General features: G+C 33.4%; 1 protein-coding gene across 5 annotated transcripts in view; it reads right to left on the bottom strand.

Annotated features, from left to right (window-relative positions):
• LOC124537774 (AF4/FMR2 family member 1) overlaps positions 1-20742 on the bottom strand; it is a 221339-nt gene that overhangs the window by 26406 nt on the left and 174191 nt on the right. For all 5 annotated transcript variants that reach the window (XM_047114667.1, XM_047114666.1, XM_047114663.1 and 2 more), the window contains 4 exons: positions 19617-19694; positions 16161-16205; positions 14966-15061; positions 13554-13611 (listed from right to left, as the gene is read on the bottom strand). In XM_047114667.1, the coding sequence (XP_046970623.1) occupies positions 13554-13611; positions 14966-15061; positions 16161-16205; positions 19617-19694 (277 nt within the window). The remainder of the gene's footprint in view (positions 1-13553; positions 13612-14965; positions 15062-16160; positions 16206-19616; positions 19695-20742) is intronic.

The raw sequence follows: 20742 nt of genomic DNA, 5'->3' as shown, positions 1-20742 counted from the left end.
TTATTTCAATTTAAAAGATAACGAACACTCACGAGCAAATGCACCTCCTGATAACGAGTGCTTCTTTGTGTGGGTGCAATAAAAGGCAATCATTTAACAGTATTTATACAAACGCACTTAATCACTCTACATAAAAGGGAAACACATATTGCATAAAGATTGTGTTGTTAATTCTCTAGATTTGCTTTTTAATTGAACAAAATAATATTCCGAATAAATTTGATTTACAATTAATATTTATTAATAACATAATTCGTTACAAAGTTTCGTGTTCTCTTTTTAAATAAATTGAATGTATACGGATAATTGCTAACGCAGTTATTAAATTAGTGGTAGGGCTTTATACAAGTCCGTTTGAAATACTTAGTATTGTCATGCTCACTTTGTATGGTGCGCTAATGTAACTACAGGTCAGAGGCGAATTCTCAATGTAAGGAATGGTTTATTTCTTACAGCGTCAATATCTATAACCGATTATCATCAGGTACCATTCCGCCTAGTTTTACAATGATTGAACAAAAAACAAATTAACTATATTTACAGACTATTTAACGATATTTAGGTAATACCAGGATATAGCCAATAAACTATCTTTATTGAGACCTTTTCACTTCATCCAAACACAAATAAAAATAAAAATATTTACAAAGAACGATTTAATATCACTTAACAGGCGACATTACCGGCGTTATCGCTAACTCTTCCATGTCAGAGGTTCTCTTACACATGAATACGCCAAAATCGCTACTATGAAATTAATATCACCCTACAAAATTAAATGGCCGCCTCTCCCATAGCTGGCAATTAATTCGCGCGTGTATCTCACAGGGAAACGTTCACCGGACGAATATACCGAGCTTAAATGTGTTCACAGGGGATATTTATAGAAATGGCACGATGTACGAATTCCATAAAATACCACTTGTTTTTTAACATATAAAACAGCTATAGAACGAATTTAATTCTATTTTAGAATAATTATCAGAATTTTCTTTTATTTTTTTATTCTTACTGTGTGTTAAATGTACACAGTAATTTAATGTTTCACCTACGTTGTATGTATCAAAAAGTCGACCCTTTTTAATGAGTTCTTTATAACGCAAAAATATATTTTCAAAACGGATTGGTAAATTTTGAGAGTAACGAGTTCGGACAAACTAACACCCTTTTAATATAATAATAATATAATCATCAGCTATTATTATATACAATGATTATGATACTTTGTACTTATGTATATAGTTGGTTTCGTTGGAAGTGAAATTTTTGATTATTGTTTATTCACAAAGATTTTGCCATTACCGTTCATTCATAGGATACAACTAGGCGGACGACAATATGGACCATACCTTAAATTGCTACTGCATCGCATATTGGATCACTCAACACAGCAATACTAAGTATTGATATTTGGTGGTACAATAAATAACGACTGGGATCATAAATCATTCTTAACAAAAATTACATTGATAATTCGATAGCTTTTTATATATAATACAATCCATACCACATATGACATATACGGTACCCAATGCTTTAAGCAGTAGTTCGCAATCTACTATCATTTCGTTAAATAAATCATGCTATTTTAACATCAATTCTAATTCAATACAGACTATTTACGCTTGCACGATTAAAGCCGACTGCTGCAATATCAATTCCCTATATCGAACATCGGTTTCTGAAGTCGATCGGTTAATATTTAACCTTATATTACATGTATAACACGACCAAGTGAAGATGTCAGGTAAATAATAATAAATTCAATGGGTTGCATTGTTACATGAATTTGATTGTATAAATATACAACACAATACGATTCGAATTTGTGTAGGTAAGGAGATTAGAGTGATGGAAAAAAAGGTTTGGCTCCTTTGAATACAAATTGATTTTGTGTTGTGTATATTTCTAAATGAAATATATGTTAATTGAATCGAATTTTATTATATGTTCTATTTAAAATATAATACGTTTAATGTGAATCTTTAATAAAAATGAAATAAATCTTTTATCGATACATCGTTATCGCAATTAAATGATTACTAAAGTACCGTCAGGTAAAATTAGATAAGTCACGAATATAAATTTAGTTAAGAATCGATTAAACGTAAACGATGACATACAAGTTTGTGAACAAAGCCCGTGTAACATTGTATGAGGTTCTCGTGTTTCAGAGAAAGATATATACTTATACGTACTTCCAAGTATTAATCAGCTTTTGTTTAAGGTCACGATTAGTGAGAAATACTTTGAACAAAAAAGCAATTAACAATCGTAAACTCGGTACCGATACATCGATCGATGTACATCTACGAACGCAAAACAAACATTTAACGATTGTACATTAAACGAGGTGTAAAAACACGGATGATTTCCTTGTAATTGATTTTAAGCATCGCCTTCTCGTTTTTCACTTGTAAACGATCACAACGCCGACGGCCGCAGATGACTTCACGAAAACTCCACTCTTAATTGATTTAATTACAATACGACATACTCCGGGACACGCGATACGAGAAACATTCCGAAATGGGCGGTCCATCCGATTACAAACGGACCGAATGAAAAATAATCGTCCATCAAACATTTTTCCACTCAATCTTTAATAGGCTCGTTAAAGTTCCCTCCGAGGTTAAATAAAATCAACCGCTAAAAACTAAAACTTAAGCTGAAAAATGTACGTTAAAAAACTTCCACTTGGTGCATTCTTAAGCGGAAAAAAATGGGTTTCAAACGGAACGACCGTAAGCGGAAAAATAGGCCGTCATCTTACAAAAATCTCGGTTCAATATTAACAAGAAAGAAAACTCGAAAGATTCGATAAAGTTCAATTTTCGTCGTGTAAATAATGCGTTTATTATCCTCTCTAGTAGTGTCCACCTACGTTTGGGTAAAATAGACTTTCTTGGTGTGGTATAAGATTTAGAATGCTTTAGAATCGGGTGGAGGTTGGAACGTTTCTAATTCGGTGTTAGGTAGGGGGGCTATGGCGTCCTTGTGGGGAGAACCGTCTTTCATATTGGAGCTTAGAGAGGTTAAACAAAGCGAGGCGCTTAGATATGGAATTGCTACGGGAATTTACATTCGACCGCATCGTGTATATCATACAATAATCACTTGACATTTTATTTTGTAACCACTGTAAATAAAATACTGCATTCAGTCTGCCAGAAACTTTTTATAGTTTTATTAATGATGATTTTACTTAGTAATTCGAGGTTACAATTTTCATTTTTCGTGACCTAAATATTCTTTCTTATTAACATTTTTACTAAGATTATAAATTAACAATAAACAAGTAAAACATGCCTCGTAATAAAAAAATCAAATGAGAGAATTGTTGTTAATGTGAAATTATAAAATAGTCTGTTTTCCATAAGGATCTGTATTTCATAAGGAGTTCTATTGGAACGGTATTAGACGACACGGACGTTAAAAAATATCAAAAATAAATTTTAAAATTGTACAGTCTTGCATTAATTTTAAAAAATGCCATTATTACTATCGAAAGATGTGGACATATCTTTAGACCTATGATTATCAACTAACATTGCTTATGAGGATGAAAGTAATTATCTTCTTAATTATCTACACAATCGATTGAGAAGTTATCAAATATATGCGAGAAGGGTGTAATTGTAACAAAAATAAAAAAAAAAACATCAAATCCTCGCTAGTCGCTACGTAGAGCGCCGAATGTGGGTCGCCATTAAGATGCGTCGCACGTCGTACACTGGACCGTTCCCACCATTACACGGCACTCGTTACATCACCTCATCCCCATTCTCCCCCAAAGAAAGCGCGTACATGTCATTTGGAGTGACGTTATGGAAAAATAGTTTTCAATGGTCAATCTCCCCTGTTATGTTGAAAGACATATGATTTAGACCGCGTTATAATTGCAATCAGTACAACTTAATTTTACAGTATAACATTTAATATCACGTAAAAATATCTGTTTTATTTTATATATAATATTACATAAACAGCAGCGGTTTCGGTGCAGTTGTGCGGAACCATGAGTAGATACAGATCTATTAATACCATTACAACACTTTTATTTCGATTTGAAACATGCCTCCCATAGAGTAATCTACGTAAATTGAATAATTATAATATTGAATTTATATATAAGTTTACAAACAAATTTAATTAAAATACTTATAAAAATCTCAGTAAATAAGTCGTTTATAATCCGAACACTTTGTTTTCGTCAAGATTTACGAAAGTGCGCAGCGGAGCGGTCGCTTGTACCTTAAACCCTTCATAATTTAATTGATGTTGATTTAACTCGCCGTAAACGTTGACCTGAATTTTTAGGAGAACTGAAAAGCTTGTCACTAGAATTTTTAGTAATTAAAAAACATTATTTTTGGCCCATGGAGTCCGTTTCGAGTCAAGTTTAACGTCTAATAATTACGAAAATGTATTGTTGTAGTATTAAATGAAATAATAAAAAAATCAATCTACTCTACATATATTATTTAGTTAGTAGTTATAATGTGGTTAATATTTAAGTAAGTTTATAATGAAAACAAAATGATTCGTATAGCGTTTCAAAGTAACCCTAAAGTACTGGTATTTAGTAATTAAGCAATAAACTACACCGAGAGAATCTCTACCCAAATAAGGTTGTGAGTTATTTTCTTATGGGTATATTTTTATTTAATAGGAATTAAAAATATATAATTATTTTAGATAAGAGATTTGTGTTAAAAAATAAATGATTAAGAAATCACTAGTTTAATTTCGAACTTTTATTTATTGTTTTCTTTATTAATACTATTAAAATTACTGTTTAGACCAAAGTCTCGGAGTAAACGATTTTTGTCGGTTGCACCTAATTTGGACTCAGTGATATGTCCTTGAAATGAATAGCTTTCATTCCAATGAAATAGAAGAATTGCCATATATTATATTAAAATCCCAAGTTGAATTAAACTATTTGACCGATTTCTATATAATCACAACTATTTTTCTGTACTTTAATTAAGGGTTAACCATACAAGGTACACGTGTAACATATATAATGTATATTTTACAACACGTATAAAAATATCATGTATATAACGAATATCACAAACGAGTTATTGTTTTTCATTTCGAGCTTAGCTTTAGGTTGTTAAAATAATGAGACTCGATTGTTTTTACGCGCGCAGTCTATTCGAATCATTGTAGCGAGTCGAGCAATCACGTCACTATTACGAGTATACGTTCTCGTACGTCGTAGTGGGTGGGGGGGCGCCCCCGGCCCCTGCTACGCCACGGTGAGAGCGGGTCAATAGATGGCGCCGCACGATTAAATTGGCATATTGAGGAAAGCGCCGTATTTACATCGCTTCTATTGAAATCTGTTCTGGATTACGTTGCCTATAAAATATTTCTATTTTTATTTTATTTACACGCATAAAGAGAAGCCTAATATTTTGCTTTTGAATAACATTAATCGTACCTACGGATTGTACGTAGGCGCAATCTCTATTACCTTATTGTTATAGAATATTGTTCGAGTTTATATATAAGAAAATCAAAAGATAACTAAGTAACAGCTAATAAACAAATGACTAGTTACATAGGTAGCATTCGTATTCCGCAGTATTCAATAGGATGAACACATTGATACACACATATATGTTATATATGTACAATATGTTTTGCCTATGTCAGAACCGTGGGCTATATGACGTTGGCGGCAAATGGATTGTGAGATCGTTCCGTTGATTCTTAGAATGATGAATTAATAACTTACATACAACAACACTCTCGAGGAAAATAGGATCGGAAACATTTGTTATCACTTTTTGAATCGCAAGACGAAAAACAAATACAAGGGGCATGACAGGTAAACAAAATTGTATACCGAATCTTTATCAGATTCTATTTGTAAGTAATAAAACCTAGATTTACATATTATGTGCGATTTGATAGCTCTGCCGTAATATGCATAACAAACTGTTGTTTTAAATATTATAAATGAGTAATTTTGGATGGATGGGTGTTTGTTACGCAATCACGTCAGAACGGCTGAACGGACTGTTTGCACAGAGATAGGTTATAGTCTAGAATACATGGGTTTTTATCCCGGAAAAATCCACCTAACACCTGCATTCTCCCTTCCCTCTCCTCACACACTGACGAAAGCGCAGACGGGAACTAGTCATGAATATACATATATTTAGTTAAAACACAACACTGTTACTTTTAACTGCTTAAGTCACTTTAATTTCACTTTCCATGTTTATTGATTACAGCTACATCAATATTCAAAAAGCAATTTAAACCACCAATCAAAAACGAATATCATACACTGAATTGAATAAACCAGCCAATGATATCTTGTAAATTCAAGGTCAAAGTTGTTCATTGGTGATTGGATAAGGCAACGTATGGAATTATAAAATTAAATTACTGCGATTAGAAGAACAATCGAACTAATGAAATAGTATCGAGTGAGACATCGTCTGGCGACGCCGCAACTTCGCTGTAGTTCGTAGTACGAGTAAATCTCAGTTAGGCATCCCACTTTCTTAACTTCTCAATTCTAAACCAGTCCCGACTCTTGAATGCGAAGTATTTGCAATTGCGATATATTATTTATCGGATAAAAGCCTCGTGAACGAAACCCGAACAATGGGCAGACGTGCGAATCGCTCCGATTTAAATATAAAACGTATTTATGATAATGCAAATATCAATACAATTATTTGAAAGCAAACTGTTATTATTTACGATACGATAATGAAAATTATTTCATCACACGAATATCGGCGCTTCAATAAACAGAGTGACATGTAAATATAATATACGTAATTAATTATTGTCTTATTATGAACAGTTTCAGCTTGATTATATAAACATCAGTGCTGGGCTCAGGCATTCTCTTCTCGAAGCGGAAGGGTTTGGAACATATTCCGCCATGCATCAAATATGATTGGATGAATGTAATTCTACGAGGCAGATTTTTACATACCGACTCCCTCATAATGTTTTTCTTTAACACAAAGGACGAAATGAATTACATAACAATAATGCCCTCAAAAATTAGTGATGCTTGCACGAATTTGAACCCGTCGTCTATGTTTAAGATTCATATTTTCTACCCACAGATTACTAATAACAGTAATAATAGTGTATTACTGTGCTTATAAAATATCTTATTATTTTTACAACAAGCGTTACGTCATTCTTTAATTGAAGAACAAAACACTTTAATTATTCATAAAATCAAGGGCGTCTGTTACCGAAAGAAAAACCCAATCAATTAACAAAAATTGAATTAATAGTGAAACATCGACTAACAGTACGCTCAATTAAAACAGTTGTAAGTAAATCACGCGACAGAAGTACCAACGTTGAATAAACTACGCGCATTAATTAAAACTTAACGAAGATGAGCCAGCCCCGTCGGCCACTGGGGCGAGTTTGTTAATAAATATAACTTCCATAGCGAAGGCTTTGGAGGAAATTAACAAAACTAAACGGACGGCATCTCGTCAGTGGAGGGAATTAAAAGATTCAATTGAGAACTCCTGCGGCTCGCAAACGGGATATCTCATAATATCGGCGAGTTACGACGAGCGGATTGCAATCATTGATTTTTATCGAAATAAAGTATAATCCAGGAAACAAAAAATTGAATTGAAACTAACCCACTTTACGGAATGAACATTAAATTAAGGAATACATTTAAGTTTCTTTTTTTTTAAAGTTGTTAATATTTTCATTACATATAGCAGAATTATACATACTTATGGACTGTCAAATTATCTACCACAGACTTAGAAAGAGATACCTCAGAAATAAAAACCCTAGAAATCGAACAAACTCAGCGGGACTTACTATTTTTTATTATGGCTGATGGGTTTTGTTCAAGTCTGTCTGGGTAGGTACCACCAAGTCATCACATATGTTACCGCATAAATAATTTTATTTTCCCATTTAAAGGGTGTGAGATAACATAGTTTTTAAGAGTTTTTAATGTGTAATTGGAGAGTGATGACTATCTATCATAAATCAGCCTTTTTGTCCTACATATTTGAAATAATAAAAACTTAGTAAAATAAATATATCGAAAGAAATAATTAAAAAAAAAAAACACATCACAATAGCGGTCGAAAAAACGTCAACCTGACCTTTTCGAAACGGGTGAAGCATTTTAGTAATAAGAATACGTTTACTTTTTTAAGAATTTATCCGAATAAAATCCCAATGAAATACGACAATCAGTAAATACCTGACAAGGATATAAAGTTGTCATAGCGATTAATAACCGTGAAACGGACGGATTTGCAAATCCCACTGACCGCAGATGGGGCGAAACTTAGGCAGCGGTCACATCTTCGATACGATTTATTACATACTAGTATTCGCCCGCGGTTTCGCTCGCATTTTAGGGTATTAGTTGTCATGTGTTAAGCAAAAGAGTAGCCTATGTCCTTTCTTGGAGATCGTGCTTGCTTCATACCAAATTTCATCAAATTCAGTTCAGCGGTTTGGTCGTTGAAAGAGCGACAGACGGACAGAGTTTCTGTCACATTTATAATATTATAATATAGATTATCATAATAAAACACTCTATACAATCGCTTAGTAGTAAAGTAGTATACATTGAATCCTAACTAAGCACGCATTTTATATTGATATAAATATTACAATTATCACCGATCGATCGCTAGTTGAAGACAACGGTACTCGTACATATAGAGAATAACTACTACTGTCTCATATTTAAAGTATTTTCCGTGTAGGTTCTAAATTGTTTACGAGAGGGCGATGCGTCTTCCATAGCCCCCGATAAATCTATCTGAAAAATGGACTGATAAGTCACGCTGTAACTGTTATAGGGAGTTGCGTAAATACCGGTAAAACTATTATTGCTGAACAAAAAACAAAATATATATGCATGACTAAAGAAAATTGTACGAAAACACATATTTAGTACAGAAAGATCTAGAAGACTCAAATAATTTATCATTCGCATTAACGCAATCTATACTTACATATATATTATTTACAATTTTTGTCTTTTTGTCTGTCTGTTGGTTCCGGCTAATCTCTGGAACGTCTAGACCGATTTTTACGGGACTTTCACTGGCAGATAACTGATATAATAGGGAGTAACTTAAGACTACAATAATATTGTTTTTTATTAAATTAAAACGCGTACAAGGTCGCGGGCACAGCTAGTCTTATATAAAATTTCAAGACAAATGAATATTACGATCGTTAAGACTAACTAAATTACTAAAATTTAGTTAATTGATCACTTAATGATGCTCCACGTGTTGTATTGTTTATAATGCCAGATGACAATAAAACCCGAGTATGCAAATGACTACACCATCAATATTAATAAGCCACATGATATAATATTCAATGTTGCGTTAGGCAGATGGTTTGAAACACGTACAGAGAATATCAATGTAGCATATATGAATACAATGAAATGCTTACAGACATCATAAACTTAATAGCGAGATCTGTTCGGTTCATTAGAATAAATACTAATTTAAATAACAGCGCCAAGGTAAACCAATCAACGCATGTGAATCCTCTAATAATTTAAAATTTAAACCAATGAAATGTTCTTACGAAAATATTGCGTATGAAAGAAAACATGGCCCAGTTATGATAAGCGCAGTGATAAAATATTTACGAGGCGCATATTTATAAGAACAAGCGAAACGAACGATATCTTTGAAGCTGTAGAGGCATCTTCCGCGATATATTACGGACGCCGTGTTTAGAATAGAACGAATCTGTTTAAAGGAATACATTTTAAACGTCAATCAAATTCGAATGTTATTTGTGTTAAATTAAACGTTTATAAATCAAATATTATGACAATATATAATATCCGTACCGTCCCGGCTTAAATCGTTTAGAATATGAGTCTATATAAAATGTTTACATTGAAGGATGAGTAAAGAAATTTCTTTTTGTTTCAGTCCGATCTCTCAGACATACATAGCACATATGACAAAAATTTCATCAATACCGAAGATGTCATTTGATGACAAATTTAACAACGAATACAAAATTAATATTTATGTATTAAGTTCTATTGAAGTTAATACAATCATCATTATTATTAGAGAGTTAAAAACCGTCCAAATTACTATTTGACTAAATATAATATCAGTGTTATACGTTCTCTGTATATTTTACGGTAACTCCTCTATTTATCTTATAAAGCTTTGATTTCTATTTACTTATGTTTCACAGTCTACTAATCTAGCAAATTCATTATCCTCGACTTTCACAACAGGTTTACATTTTCTACCGCACTCACATTAACGACATACATACATGGAATAATTACGGTAGTAGTGGAAACTGAGACAAAGGAATATATATCAGTAATTGTTTTAGTATCGATTTCGATTGCAAACATTATAAAACTGAAATGTAAACCAATTTCCAGTTCTTTTCTTTCGATTTCGTATAATTCCTTCTTTAGAAATTGGTTCTACGTCAGTCCTATTGTTATCGTCGCTCAAAGTACAAAAAAACACGCTATTTTAAATCCCAAATCCGATAAACGGAAAAAGGGTTCACTCGTTAACATCTCGATTGCAGTTAACGAACAAAGGTATCTATCAATTTAAACTTTAGGTTTTTGCTGACAACACGGTCACGTTATGACGATTAACCCTTAACGCATTCGGAATAGAGTTGAGAGTTGAATATGATTTTTTAAAGTTTTTAGCCTAAAAAAGAATAGCGAGTTTTCGGCTAAAGTGGATCTAATTCGAACAACGGGCCCCCGGCGTCATGTCACACACATACGAAGCCCCATGTTATTCGAACCTATTCCGAGTGCCGCTATCTATCGTAGCTGAAATAAAACCAATAGAATATTAAATCGAATCAGTTTTGCCAACTTGGAAAAACGAAAAATTGCACGTTAGCATTCATTCGTCTAGCTCTTTTGATAGTCGCAGCAGTTGCATAGCTAAATATGGATGCATTTGATTTGTTTGATCGAGACGTGTATATCTTACTATAAAAATTGTTAACGGCAGCGCAAACGTCCAATATTAAAATGGCTCGTATCATAGCGAGCTGAATTAATTCGACGTTTATGAAATATGTTTTTTATTTTTATAAGTTTCGATGGAAACGAAAGAGCGCGTCGAAGATATTAATCGTGCAAAACAAAAATTACAAATTCATGAATGATCGCGTGCGTGGGCAGTTGTTAACATTCAATCTCGGCCCACAATTCCGCGAGACGAGATACGCAAATAATCCGTGTAACGATGGCGGCGCACCGTTCTATATGTATAAGGATTTCTTAAAAAAACTCAATAAACAAGCAACCAATAAGGGAGCGTGGATTTGAGAAATCCATTTGTCTAAAAATAATATATTGCTCGAACAATCACTCAAGCAGCTAGTTAGTACGAGTTTCATCCGACCGTGTAAAAATTCCAATAGAATCTAACCATACGATACTAGGCTTCGTCGTGTAGATGTAAGCGAAATTCGCTTTTATCACGAGCGGAAACGAATTGCGTTCGCGTGCGAAAGCGAAGTAGATTGTAGATAAAGCCGGTGCACACCGTTGTGGACTCGAGTCCGTTCATATTCATTATTATTCAGTTAGCGAAGCAAATATTTTTGCGGCCACGTTTATTTTATGAGTTTATCGCGCGCCGCGACACGACGTCAGAGTGCGCAGTCCGTTTTGTTTTGTTTTATTTTATTTATTCGCGTCGCCGACAGGTGGCGCTGGCGATCGGTGCCCGCGATACGTGTAAACTGCCTTTAATAATTCATTCTAACTTTTATTTCCTCGCCCAGTCGACCGTAACGTTACATAAAATGTGTAAATATTTTCGACAAGCTTTTTTGCTGACATTGCAATGATTAAACGCAAAGTGGATTCGTTAAATAACTTTTATTCGCTAGCGAGTGCGTACTTCTTTTTTTTATAAAAAAAGCTTAAGTAGCACTTTCGTTCTTTTAGCGGTTCGAAAAGTTGGAACGCTTTGTAGAGCAGCGAACGAGACCGTACTTTACAGTTTTACTACTTTGTCTTGTACCCAAGAAGTAATATATTTTTAATATCATTATTATGAAAGTTATGTATGATAATAGAAAGAAAAACATAAGTAGAATTCGATAAATAAAATCCGTCGGAACATAAAAAGTAAAATTGCTAACATGTCTCTATTTCTTTAGTACACGGTGAATGTTCATTCGAAGTTGACTCTTCGGTTTTTTCGCCGCTCGGCGGTAGTCGAGGTAGCCAATTAGGCCGACGGATAAATAGGCGTTTTAGGTTTTTATTGCGATGCCTTTGGACGCCGACATTTCAAACATTTCGCGACGATCGCCGGACCACATCGACTTTATAGAATCGTGCACCCTTGAAAACTGATTCAATTCGATTTTAATGAAATCTACTTTTTAAATTTAGTCGTCAATTTGATTCACTTTATTATTACTGTTAAACAGTACTTATTAGACTAATGTTATTTATTATAAATATGTTTTCATATGACACAATACTTAAAAGCAAATTCGTATTAAAAAAAATGTGTTTATCAGTCAAATCAATTCTTATAATAACTTATATTTTTAAACAATGTATATTATATGTAATAATCATAACTCTTTATAAATAATAAAATTTCATGCATATTAAAGAACCTATTTTCATTAAAATGTAATCAATTACGTTTTAAAAATATATACATAGTCAGGTACGCAATTATTACCTTGTAAAAGTCTAGATATAATTAACTTGTCAAACTTAAAGTACTTGGGGAACAGTTAATATACATATTATGTAAAATAAAGTTAATGGACTTTGTAAGTCATTTTTACATACAAGTTAACTACTGAATAATTTCGTATGTTTGTTTGTATTGCGTGATCATTCAAAAGGAACTGTTAGATACATAATAATTAGTCTACACAAAATTATACACTGAACACACATATAACACGTATGTTACACGTACAACATATTTTAATCGTTTAATATATTTTTGAAACAATTAAATACATTTTTGATGTTCATATCACCATGTTTATATATTCATTCATCTTCAATTATTTATAAAAGGTGACTTCAGGATACTTTTATAAACGATTTTCCCTTAACGTTTTTGTTTTATGTTTATATATAAATAAAATTGAGTGCAGGAGACATCGAAGGAGACACTTATAATAAATGCGAAAGTAACTATTTCAGTCTGTTGCTCTTTCACAGATTACCAATGAACCGATTTTTTATGAATACTGATTTGAAGCAAGCTTGAACTATAAAGACACAAGCAAAGTCACCGACGTCAACTACTATGTTGTATCTTGTTAAGTATTTTTATAATCTGTAACACTAATCTATCGAACAGCTACGCATACACCGTATTTACTAAGATTATGCTGTAATTTACCTTATAAAGATCCGACATTTCACACTTGAATGTATGTATGTTTTATACATGTGTGTTGTAGTTTGTGAAAGTGTACTAATATTGTTTTATAAGTGATTGGAAACAAAGATCAGGAGTCATGTTGGAAACATTAAAAAAATTACTTACCGGGTTTTGTAGGCGTTGTTTTATGCTCATTGTTGGTAAGCTGGGGATTTTCTTGCACCTGTGGGAATATTATTTATATAAATTTATAGCGACTACATAACAATCATTACTATGTAAATGACTGGAGTTTTAAAAATGTGTACAGAAATACATACATATTGTTATTTTAAAATTCGTTGATAATAAGTACCTATATATAGGTATATATCGACCGTACCAATCAATCTCTATTCTGACTTCTCTATCTAACGTGATAATGACGAAATAATCTGTGCTTTTTTCTCATACATAACATTTTTATTTCTCTTTTAATAATTTATAAGTAAAATTAATTATATATTGAGATTGATTTAAAAAAATCCCTGTTGCTACAACTTTATGTCTATAAATTCGATACAAAACTTAGACACAAAAGTTGTGAAAGCCCCTGTCTTGCCCGGAGGCTGAAGTCCCTTATCTCGTCCCTAAATCCGAGCCTACTAATAAGTCATCATTACACAACACACACTTACTCTTATCCCATTGATTTGGGATCGACGCAGTGTATTTTACGCAAGAAACGGGATTCCGCAGACTTTTAGGGCTAGCCGTATATCTTGTTCTAACATATTTAGGGAAAACATTGCTAGTGTATTGGTTTTTCACCAATTTACGGATCTTTTCAATACTTTTCCGTCAATTTGCCACCTCTCTTAGAAACTGAGATGTTATATCCTTTGTATGTGTAGTTACACTGGGCCACTCACCCTTCAAACCGGAACATAACAAGACTAAGTATTTCTGTTTAGCGTTCCATGTTATCATGGGTCAATTATTTGCTTACTTAGATGGTTTTGCACAAAGTCGTACCACCGAGTAAATTACTTATATATTTTGACATGTGAAATCGCTTACATCGCCATCAAAAATATTCAACAGGTATTAGGATGACAGTGACTTACTTAGCCGATATAAGCTAAGCAAGAAGTGCTACAGAGCTAATAATACAGCTAAACTCCCAAAACACATAATGCTTCCCCAGTCAGCTCTAACGACTGATACAGCCGCGCTCAACAGGTGGGTTGTTGAGCGAGGCTCTATTCGACTCTTTTATGTCGTTAATACATCTCCAAAGCGTACAAACCACAGAACAAACATATCTGCTATTTGATAAAAATGCGGCTTCACCCGCGCGAAAATTATACACAAACTCTCAAACTCCGTTTTACCCCTTGAGGGGTAGAGTTTCTTGAAATGCGTACACCCTATAAGGAACCTACTTAAATTCAAGTTTGAAGTGTTATAGTCTAAGATTTCGTGATTAATCATTGAGTGGTATTTCGTTTTTATACTATACATAGATTTCCCTAATGCGGTGTGGGTAGGTATGTAATGACCACGATATCAAGTGGTAGGTGGTAGGTGGTGGGTACCTTGTTGGTGTAAGGGTTGAAGATGAACTTGTTCTCCAGCTCCTTCCTCGGCGTCGCCGCGATAACTGACAGGGGAGTTGGTAGCGACTTCATTTCCTGTCACATAACACATTCATTTAAATTTCTTATATGAATCTATAAGGCCAGTGATATACTGATAACATCTGACCCCGTCTACTGTAAACATGACTATTGTTATATATCATAATTAGGATACATAGCTAAAATATTATCTCATCATAGCTTTAAATATATTCGATTTTCTGTTAATTAAACTACAAAAAAGTCAGATCATTGTTATAGATATTACAAGAAATCGAATAAATACTCGTTTGTAAATAAATAATCAAATGTTTAACAATGAATCCTCCGCCTCTTTCCCAGCCTATTTAAATTTCAACAACAGTACTACGATAATTATATTGTAATCGAAACTCGAATGTATATGGATACATTACACGAGTAGATTCGATAGCGCATTTAAATCGTCACTTAACGATATTCAATTAGAATATATTCTAACGCGATGCATAACTGCATCTATAACATACATACATTATACGATTACAATATAAATCATCGGTTTTATCAACTTGTAATTATGATCTCATCAATTAATTTAAATTTAATTAAGACATTCATTTATCGGGCTCGACTTTGGACGGGGTTTTATTAATAAAGAATCTGATCTACTTATATATATATTTTGTTCTGTATGTTTGTAATATTAAAATAACTCTTTTTTTATTCAATGCATATGTATGTATGTATAAACGGTACATATATACGGTCTGTCTGTTTGTTCCGGCTAATCTCTGGAACGGCTGGACCGATTTTGACAGGTAACTGATATAATAAAAAGTACCTTAACCTACAATAATATTTTTTGTTGTTAAATTCAAATGTGTACAAGGTCGCGGGCACAGCTAGTTGAATACAAATATAATTTACACCGTATAGCACAATAGGAATTATGTAGCTTTCTACCGGAGACAACTTGTTGAGAATTGGATCAAGTTTTCCGGATAATAAGCCTACATATAAACAAACAAATATTTTTATTATAATAGTAATTTAGGTAATGTATAATAGTATTAATAGGTATTAATATATCATTATTATTTCGAGTGTCTTATTTAATTGTAGTAATAATTTACATTATTTTTACAATAATTATTGTATTTACTTTCCTTACCTTTAATATACTTTCTATGTGAGGTTGGCTGCCGTCGACATTATTCTGTTGAATAAATATTACATTAATAAACAATTCAATGTTTTATGTACCTTATATATAATAACAACAATGTACTTTTCTTATCACGTTAAAGATAAGATTATCTCTACTTGAAACTAGTGATATATATCTTTATTCGAAATTTCTGCTTTACAATCTGCTACAGAATAAAAATAAATGGTCAGGGTAAGCTTTAGAAAAAGATATAAGCACTTATGTATATAGACCTTGCTATACATAGTTTTATATACTAATTTTCACTCGAAATTCTTCGGATGTGACGGAGGCGTGTTATCTTTTGTACCCTGACAACTTGCATGCTAAGCTTCATCAACGTTTATGCATTGCATATGCATTTTTTATAAGAATGTATATAAACTAATATTGTTGTAATATAGTATGTAAGCTTGAAAGTAACTCTGTCTGTTCATGTCATGTCGTTCTTTCACGACCAAATTTGGTATGAAGCAAATTTGAACTCCAAGAAGTACATACGCTACTTTTTTGTCTAACGCATGACAACCAACATCCTAAAACGTAAACGAAGCCGCGGACAAAAACTAGTTGTAATTATATTACAGCTTTTGAGGTAGTAAGCCGCACCAAGCGATCTCTGCCATTCAAACGCAAACGTTATTTAATCGGATATTTGGAAATAAAAAAAAATGTCGATCGCATTTGTTTACTCAAAAGTAATGATACATGTAACTTAAAAAAAAATAACTACGCAAAAACACTGGTATGAAAATCATTTTTATGGAAACACGTGATTACATCTTAGCAAGCCGAACTATTAAGTTAGTGACCCGTTTACTAGGAAATTTCAATGGATTTTCGACTTTAACGTCATAAAATTAAGAGTTGTATTTTGCTGTCCAAAATCGTATTCATCAATCTTTATTTTTACGGCACTAAAAGTCTTGTTGACACAGTTTTGTAAATTATATTTTGTGAACGACATCGACTTCAGTGTTTTTATTTTATAATTCAGAGAACAAAAGGTATTGTATTTCGCAGTTTAGATGGACGCGGAGAAATAATATAAAACACGTGTTTTAAATATAAGGAATTACCCTTAATATCTCATGATCAGTGAAAACATCGTGAGGAAACCTGCATGTGTTTAATTTCTTAGAAATTCGGCCACATGTGCATTCCACCAACCCGCATTGGACCGTGATGGAATTTGTTCCAAACCTTCTCCTTAAAGGGAGAGGAGGCCTTAGCACAAGAGTGGGAAATTTACAGGCTGTTGTTGTTGCGTGATCAGTACGTAGATACCATCAGAACTTGACGTTTCCACACCTCGCAGGGCGGCGAGAACCAAATCAACGAAAGTCAGTGTCAAACAGGTAGGCTGGCAGAAATTTGCCAAATGTTTATTCTTGAATTAGTTACCACTGTAACCCCAAGCCCAAATGGATCGGAAAAGTGAAAACGAACGACGATTACAAGTTAAGAGAGTCAATCTATACTATACTAATATTATAAATTTGAAAGTAACTCTGTATGTCTGTCGCTCTTTCACAACCAAACCAATGAACCGAATTTGGTGAAATTTATTCTGAAGCTAACTTGAACTTGAAGGAGAGGCATGAGATATTTATTTTTTGGCTAACACATGACAACTACCTAAAACGCAAGCAAAAGCGCAGGCAGCGACTCATCATCCTTCTGCCCTTTCCCCAATTTTATTTGGGGTCGGCGCAGCATGTCTTCTCCTTCCATACTTCTCTGTCAGACGTCATCTCACGAGTAACATTCTTTCTAACCATATCGTCACACAATCCATCCATCGTTTTCTTGGTCGTCCTCTACCTCTATATCCATCCACATCCATGCTCAAGGCCTTCTTCACAATATGTTCCTCATTCCTCCGCATTACATGTCCATACCATGATAGTCGCAGGCAGCGACTAGTATCGAATAAATTCACGGCTGGAATCCGCTAAATTACGCGCGTGTTAAGTTCATCGAACACAGACTAATCTCAGATAATTATACATACAACTAATTAATTACCACGCAAATATAACCGTGTTCGAATAAGCTTAATAAAACACCGAGTGACATCACACTAATAATTATGAAGTTCAATCAAATATGAATCTCGTGAACTGGCTATAAATAGATAAAGTAAAACATATATGTACATATTTGTCGATATTTTGGATGTGAATTTAAACACGTAGAGTGAAAAGTGAAATTGATCAAACGTTTCTCATTGGCTGAACAGCGCATATTGTTGCTCATGTGAGCGAGACAGATAACAAATGACAAAGGAGAGTAGTTAATTATGTCTTCTTAAAATGAGAAGTGTTACATCATTGTCACAGTTACCTAAACAGCTATATTATCGCTCATAAGTCGCTAATGACGTTTTGAGTCGAAACACACCCGTTCGACGGAAACTTCCTAACTTAGTCTAGTACCTAGAATTACTTTTCGAGGCATTGTAACCCGCTGCGACCTAGAAAGTAAACTCGCCGCGATTGTACGGTGTTTTATAAACAATATTAGTTTTAAGCTTAATCGGCACGTAGACGCCGTGCTTTGTGCGTTATAATTATTTTAAAGAAAATTGTTTTACTATAAACACGCATTAGCATAAATATATTAGTTTACAAATTATATAAAGTTTTGTAAGACGGGGTAATATGATCCAGAGATCATGCCTTAAGCTCAGTATTCTGGTATAGGAAGACGTACAGAGCGTCATAGTCATTTGTGTGATCGACCTCATTAACTAATGAATAAAAAATGTAGGTAATTGTTTCGCATTTTAAATTTTTCTAGTAACTTCATCAAATTTAGAAGAGAAATGCTATGCTACGCTGAATGTAAAAATACATTCACACGAGCCGGTCCGCACAAATTCCTCGAGCGAGGATCGATCACGTGATCGGGTCATTACGCTTAGCAATTACAAAAGTATATAAACCTGTTACTATAAACTTGTCATCTCGCGAACTAGTGAAATCTATACAGCGACATTTCTTGAAAACATTTTAATCATATCACTTTCAATGAAAAAAGGTCGTATGTAGAAAGTAAGTTCAATCATAAAACTGACTTATTAGCGTATTTTGTTTCTGTAAATCTTTTTAAATCGTATGATATATAGACACACATTATTCTTTGTCACAGAAGCAGAAGAGGTTGGAACCTACAATTAATGAAAGGATCAATCAGTTTTATGTTCTCTTGTAAAATAGGCCTAGTTCTAACTTTTGCATTCAACAGTAGCTACAGTACGAAAGTGAGTCTTTTCATTTCGCTTTCACGCCTCAACGCTTCAACCAATTGTCTTAAAATAGAGATATATTACACGTGCAATCTGTACACTTAAATAGATATTTTATATCGCGATACAGAGAGAAACAGTGATCGAGAATATGTCAACGTTATACTCACTTGAGATTGAATGCCGTTGGGTATTCGTAAGGGAGGCGGTCGATGTGCAGACGCACCCGTGGAATTAAGCCCCTCGGTCTGTATTAAAAAAAATAAAAACTGTTAGTCAAATTGTAGACAGCATCATTTTGGCATCATTTGTTTTATCTGCTCCTAGTATATGGATAATTACTATAACAAGTATTTATCAAATAAAATAATTATAACATGAATGAGTGTATGAATTGGGAAATTTGTTTTCAATGCGTGTACATAATACTTAATAAATTGTTATTGATAAAATATAAAATTATGCTATAATGCACATCTACTTGACCAGTTCGGTTTTGAATAAGCAATACTGAGATTTTAAGATAATTCAGAACGTCTTGAGAAAACCCGACTGTGTCTTGTAAAATTATATCACGTGCGTATCCTCAAATCCACATCATTGTAACTTTGCTTAAATAGTTCCAAACCTTGATTAAGGAAGTGTATAAATATTAGTACTAACCTAAATTATTTCTTTGAAGAACTTGAAACAATATAACAAAAAAAAAAAACCGTTCATCAATGTTTAATGATTTAATTAAAACGTCAAAGTGGTATCGGGGAGCGTTAAATCTGAAGCACGTGTTTACAGTAGAACAAAGTATCGGAACGACGGCCCGAGGCACGAGCTTTAGAAACTTCCAACTGAAACTTACGAAACTCCCGAGCCAGTGGCTCAGTTGAGCATAACTTAACCGCTGCTACGATTTTATGAAATATGCTTAAAGATTCTGTGGAGATTTTAAAAAATTACTTTGAAAATGTATTTAAAAATTTGCGAACGAATAATTATTGATTACTTGACCACTTATGGCTATATGCAAACCCGAATAGGTTTAGTATTGTCTTGGGTTCTGTTTGTTTAGCGTATATTATGTGTGTTCTGTGCTGGCCATTGGTTGGTGTTCAATCATTTTCCCATTTCCCATGACAGTAGATGTGAGTGACTTTCATTGTGAATAATTATTTTAGTATTAGATAGTCCAAGTCCAAGTTAAGGCCCAGTGGTTAGAACGCATGCATCTTAACCGATGATTGCGGGTTCAAACCCAGTAAAGCACCACTGAATATTCATGTGCTTAATTTATGTTTATAA

This window comes from Vanessa cardui, chromosome 19 (genome assembly GCF_905220365.1).
Source record: "Vanessa cardui chromosome 19, ilVanCard2.1, whole genome shotgun sequence".
NCBI classification, from domain to species: Eukaryota; Metazoa; Arthropoda; class Insecta; order Lepidoptera; family Nymphalidae; genus Vanessa; species Vanessa cardui.
Note: the sequence above shows the minus strand (reverse complement) of the source record. Positions and strands in the feature narration are given on the sequence as shown.